Consider the following 6165-nt stretch of genomic DNA (forward strand, 5'->3'; position numbering starts at 1 on the left):
ACAGATTCGAAATTCAAATGTAATATTTTTTTATAATTAAGTGTAACAGTATTTATGGCCAGACTAAGTATAGCTGTCTAATGGTAATATATTTGAAATGTTTCTAGATTATTGATTTAAATAATAACAAACAAACCATAACATCTTTAGTCTTTATAATATCAACCAAGATATTAATATTAGCGGCACTTAATTTAAATACTATAATAATATGTAAATAATCGCATGCAGCGTGGAGCGGCGCAGTGCGGTCGCAGACGGCGCGCGCGGCGGGCGGCGAGGCGCTGCTGCAGGGGCTGCGCGCCGCCGCTAACTACTCCGTCAGCGTGCGCGCGCGCTCTGACCGCGGCCCCGGCCCGCCCTCTGCGCCCATCTACTGCTTGACTAGAGAAGACGGTATGCATGCTTTAATTGAGAACACATTATGCCGACTTCAAATATATAGGTAGGTAGCGCTTGTAGTGATTATACTAATGCATTTTTTTGAAGACATGATTGTCTTAATACAACAACGTCTAGGCTGATCTAAGCATCAGCTATTTAACTGAGGATGTTATTATATGCAAATGTAGGAATGTAGAGCAGGCTTTTTGATTAAATAAATTTACGAAATTTCGTGCCTTTGCTTTTTATCTTTGAAGAGTGTCCTCACGAGCTGCCATATCTGGATGCAGCAGTAATGTTACGATTGAGTTTATAAAAGGCTGTATTACTGAGAAATTTTTGAAAGAATAGAAAAAATTTGATTTTGAACCTGCGTTTCTTGCCTAACCGTAGCAACGCCTAGCCTCTCGGCCACCCGTGATCCTGCCACAGTAATCGAATTTCTTCTACTCTTTCTAGGCTGTATTACTGTTAAGTCAATTACAAAATTTCGTGTCGTTGCTCCTCGCCTTTGAGAAATTCAATTTTCCACCAATTTCATATTTTATCAGATCAGTTCTATAATACCAGATTATTAGGGTTATCTAAAGTTACATACGCATGTAAAACTTTACTTTATTCGGAAACCGGAAAGTGCGTCATGTGCATCACTGAGTTTCCGTCATCAGATTCTGACTTCATGATAATGGGACCACCTCCGGAATATTATAGTCTTTCGAACAAGATAAATAATACAGATGAACATAGAATCTTCATCTTTTGGTTTTTGAAAGTCGGTAAAAATAGGTACGTTTTCCTATTACCAACCGATTAAAGTGCGCTTATATTTCAAAGAAATTACAATATACCACAACCATTTAAAAATATAATTACTGGTATATGAAACAGGCTTAAAAATTGTATAGTCGCGTTAAAACAGTGCATTAGGCGATCTTATTCAGGATCAGATCTCCTCCTGGCTGCCCAAGTTAAGGATTAAGAAAATTGTAAAATAAATGTTACGCGGGTCTCTATGAAAACTGAAGTTTTAGAGAATACGTCAAATACATAATATTCTTTTAAAGTAAAAGCTTAATTAGATAAATGTTAAAAAAAACAGTCTATAGTTACATAGAGTATGTAGTCCAACATTTCCTGGCAAAAAAATTCCATAGTTTGACAGCGGTTGAAATAAAAAGTTATTATAGAAACTAGTAAGCTGAGAAAGAAACCTAAGGATAAGGTTGTCAATGAAACGAAGAGTGTAACTAGGTTGTCTTCATACTTCAGGTGAATCTAGGAAATTAAATTAGGAGGAAGGAAATTTGGGTCAAGGAGATTAGAAAAAAAAAGATCTGTAACATATTTTCATTTCAACTTTATAAATATTAGAGCTTTTTGCGAAACTGACATACGTGTTCATATTTAAGTTTTAAAAGCTATATTAATTTCAAATTTTAATTTCACATATTACAATATCATAATAATCATGCCAAAGACCTGTCCTGATACATAAAGCATTTTATATTTTTAAACTCTCGTGATAGACAGACTCTCGAGATCTAAAAGTATTGCATTACTGCAGTTCCCGGCGCTCCAGAATTAGTCCGTGCATTGCCTTCATCGGCGCAGTCAGTGCGCGTGGCGTGGCTGGCGCCGACGGAGCGCGCGGGCCGCCTCACTCACTATACACTCTATACGAGGGAACTTGGCAAGTACGAAAATGAAACTATTTCATACCAGCCAGCAACTATATATATACTAAATAACTAAACCGCCTGTAATTGTCAGAACTAGACCAAATTTAAATGGGACCATGTGGTGGGCACCAGCTTTAATTAAAAAAAAAAAACAATAATAAAAGTTGGTCTCTTTAGTAATATTATGGCATTATAAGTTTAACGTATCCATGTGGTTAATACACATTACTTTTCAATTTACTCAAATTAAAAATATTGACATTCAATAATTATTTAAAGAAATAGTTTCGGTTTTTATGATTCTTAGACATTAGTAGTAAATAACCCTCAACCACCCAACTTTCTTTGAAAAGAGGATTAATATGTATGTATTTATTGTACATGTGGATGAAGTATTTCTTTCGGTCTGTTTGTTATGTTTTCTGGTATGTAGTGAAGGAAAAAAATATTGAATTTGGAACAGACTACACTTTGGTAAAAGATATAAGCCTTAAAAGCTGATGTGACAAGCAAGTAATATTACTTTTTAAATATTTTGCACGATAAACACGTGTTTAATATAATTTGATGAAAGTGTATACAGTGTGTAACAAAAACAAATCTCCTTAGAGTCGGGGGTGAGTGGTCTCAACGCGTAGACGCCAGTAGCCCCCTGGCCGAGGCCTGGGAGAGCGAGGAGGAGTTGAGCCACGAGGTGCGCGGGCTGCGCGAGCGCGCCGTGTACGAGTTCTGGGTGCGGGCTTCCACGGGTGCCGGTGCCGGCCCGCCCAGCCGTGCAGTCACAGCTGCACCGACACCCTTAGGTAAACGATTACATCATATGACAAAGTTTGATCTAAGTACCTAATTGAAATACGTAATGGTGAACAGTGTACCTCAGTGTTAGTTTTATAAGCACAGCAATTTTTACAATAATTTGATAGGAGTGGCTCGCATCTCGTCGCTGGGCCGCGTGGTGCGCGCGCCGCTGGGGGCGCGTGTGCGGCTGCCGTGCGCCGCGCTCGGCGCCGCGCCGCTCCTGCGCCGCTGGGCGCCGCTGCCGCCCGTGCACTCCATCACCGATGCAGGAGAACTCATTATTCACAGTTAGTGTACTCAATATATTTGCTTCTTTTTAATTTTTATACGATAAAATGGACTAAACGTTTGACAAGTGTTTGGACACTTGGCTACCAAATTAATAACGACATTGTTGCGTTACCATATGAAAAAATTATATGTTTTTTTGTGAAATCATCTCCTTGCTATTTAATACACTACTATAGAAATTTTAAAAAATTAAATATTACGACATCTACAGAATTGGATGAAAAATGGTCTCGCAACTATACGTGCTCAGTACGTAATGCAGCTGGTGGCGATGCGGCTCAGTACAGCGTGCAGGCGCTGCGGCCCCCCGCCACGCCTTCGCCGCGCCTCGCGCGCGCCGCGCATCACCGATTGCATCTTGCGTGGGATCCACCACATGCGGGAGGGGCACCTCTATTAGGTAAATTAAGTATTTAAAGAAAAATATACATAGAAAGAGTTTTACCGTAATCTTTAAAATGTACCATATGACATTGATAAGTTTATAAAGTTACAAGTTGTGAAATCGTTTATACCAGGTTACACAGTGTGGTGGTGGGAGGGTTGGGAGGGACGAGAGGCAGCAGGCGAGGCGAGATCTCTCCGCGTGCCGGCGGGCGAGGCCGCTGCGGCACTGCACGGGCTGGCGTGCGGCGCGCCCTACAGCGCGGCGCTCAGCGCGCACAACGCAGTCGGCGCCTCACCGCCCTCGAGCCCAATCAAACTCCGCACCAGGGGAGACAGTCAGTTCTCGTTTTTTACTAATCATTTAAAACTAATCAGTAGTTTAAATATTATGCAACATACTCTAAAAAAATGATGTAGAAATATTATAAATAAAGTTTGCATTAATACAAAAAAATGGTTGCCTGTAAAGTCGGTTTTACGGGCGAAGATTTAACGTGACAACGTCTTTTTCGCGGTAGAATATTTATTGATATGAATATTATTAAATTGCACATTAGGAACAACGAATTGAATGAAAATAAGAATTGCACAAATTTTAACTATAGAAAATGTACTTTGTTTACTAAAAAGACAGAGACAGAGACAAGCACGCGCCGATTCAATGCGCCTAATTCTCTAGTGCTGCGCGCGCGGCGGACCGATCATAGTTCGGTGACTCATCGTAACGTTACCGGGCGTTACACTTTTTCATGAGTGACTCCGAGCCGCAACCTAATTTTAGACGTTATAACGTCAAAAAAATAATATCAAATATTCTAAAGTTCGATGATATTTTTGATTGTAATTGCCTTCAAAGCATAAGAGATAATCGGTTCGCGTAGAGGCAAAGGCGCCGTCGGGCAAAGAGAGCATCTGGTCCAACAGCAGCGCGCTACGGGTGTCGCTGCTGGCGTGGGGCGGGCGCTGCCCCGTGGCCAGCTGGCGCGTGGCCGTGCGCGCGGCGGGCGGCGCCTGGGCCGACCTGCACACGGATGGGGAGTCCGTGCAAGTGAGACAATCACGATTCAGTTTACTACGGCATATATTAGAACAAAAAACATCTAATTCATTATTTTATCCCAAAAAAGAGCATCTCTAGGAAGTGGGTTTTTTTGTTTCATTTTAGGCGAGTAATAAAAAGTTAGAACTTAAAAACTTTTGGACTTCATTGAAATTGCGATGTTTTATTTATACCTGAGGGTCTTATTCTTTTCATGTGGAGAATTGAGACTTGAATGAGTTGCACGCTCTAATTTTGATATAGTTATATGCTCATTTCATAGGATAATAGCTTACAATGCAATATATTTAATTTTTATTTACACCAGGTAAATAGCCTGGAGCCAGCGACGTGGTATGAAATTCGCATCCTTGCTCGATCACCCGCAGGCGATACGCCGGCGCTGTATCGGGCAGCCACGCGCGCCCATACTGGTGGTAGGTCAATTTACACTAAAATGGTAGATATACTGCCCAAAATAAACAGAGACCCCGAATTGAATTTGCTTTTTGCTAATAAAAAGTAGCGACGTACCACCTTTGGAATATGTCCTTGCAATCATATAAAGATATCTAAAACACACATTAAAAATCGGTCAAGTCCTATTCTAAGGATTCCATTCAAAAAAAATAAGCCATAGAGCAGATGGAAGAAAAATTAATCACCCAAACAGTTTATGACCGTTTTAACTAATAATGCCAATTAATATTAATATAAATATATATGATTAGCAGCGGTTAAATAAAAATAAAAATACTACTTAACAGCGAGCATGCTAGAAATAAATTGACTTTTAAAATTTTCTGCACATTTTCACACATCACATCACTTCTGCTCGACCGTTTCAAAGTAAAATATCGAGAGGAAACCGGTTTGTTGCGAAATCAAAAAGGTTAACCACATGTGACATCTGCCAACCTGCACTTACCGTCTAACTCAGACTAGTAAATAAAAATTTTTTAAAAGAAAAAATAACACAACTCAAAAGAAAAAATCTATATATATATATATATTACTTATATGCGCTGCACTAGTAGATGCTAGTCAAGCCATTGTCCGAAAACCAATGGGTTCAAAGATTTATACACGAAACTTTTCAATTTACTTGGTGTCAATAATAAAAAATATTAATGAGGATGATATGATGTAATGCGTAGAACAGATAGGCGAGCCGATAGATTTGCCTCTGGAGGCGCGTATGAGCGCGGCGGATGGGGGCGCGGAGGCGGAGCCGCGCGGGGAGCGGGGCTGGGGGCGAGCGGGGCTGGCGGCGGCGCTGGGCGGCGCGGCGCTGGCGCTGCTCGCCGCCGCCGCCCTACTGCTGCTGGCTTGCCGCCGCCGCGCGCCGCCCCGCCACTATGCCTTGCCACAACCTCCGCACAATAACGGGAAAACGCTCGACCCACCTGACAGTAAGCTTTACTTTACTTTTAATTCGTGAAAGAGAAATCATAGCAGTTTATACATATATAAAAAAAATTCTTGAATAGAATAATCAGTTTATTGTTAACGTATAGCAGTAAATAATATCGGCAATCGGCAAATTAGATTTATTAATTTTAAATGTGTATGCGTTTTTACCAGACG

The 6165-nt window shown here is 40.7% G+C and overlaps 1 protein-coding gene across 1 annotated transcript in view; it reads left to right on the forward strand.

Annotated features, from left to right (window-relative positions):
• Window positions 1-6019, forward strand: part of LOC119838783 (Down syndrome cell adhesion molecule-like protein Dscam2) — a 12505-nt gene extending 6486 nt beyond the window's left edge. The window contains exons 13-21 of the mRNA XM_038364885.1: window positions 232-396; window positions 1949-2078; window positions 2673-2866; window positions 2987-3148; window positions 3364-3552; window positions 3671-3874; window positions 4421-4587; window positions 4907-5015; window positions 5736-6019. Of these exons, the coding sequence (XP_038220813.1) occupies window positions 232-396; window positions 1949-2078; window positions 2673-2866; window positions 2987-3148; window positions 3364-3552; window positions 3671-3874; window positions 4421-4587; window positions 4907-5015; window positions 5736-6019 (1604 nt within the window). The remainder of the gene's footprint in view (window positions 1-231; window positions 397-1948; window positions 2079-2672; window positions 2867-2986; window positions 3149-3363; window positions 3553-3670; window positions 3875-4420; window positions 4588-4906; window positions 5016-5735) is intronic.
• Window positions 6020-6165: the final 146 nt, after the last annotated feature.

This window comes from Zerene cesonia, unplaced genomic scaffold (assembly GCF_012273895.1).
Source record: "Zerene cesonia ecotype Mississippi unplaced genomic scaffold, Zerene_cesonia_1.1 Zces_u005, whole genome shotgun sequence".
Classification (NCBI taxonomy): domain Eukaryota; kingdom Metazoa; phylum Arthropoda; class Insecta; order Lepidoptera; family Pieridae; genus Zerene; species Zerene cesonia.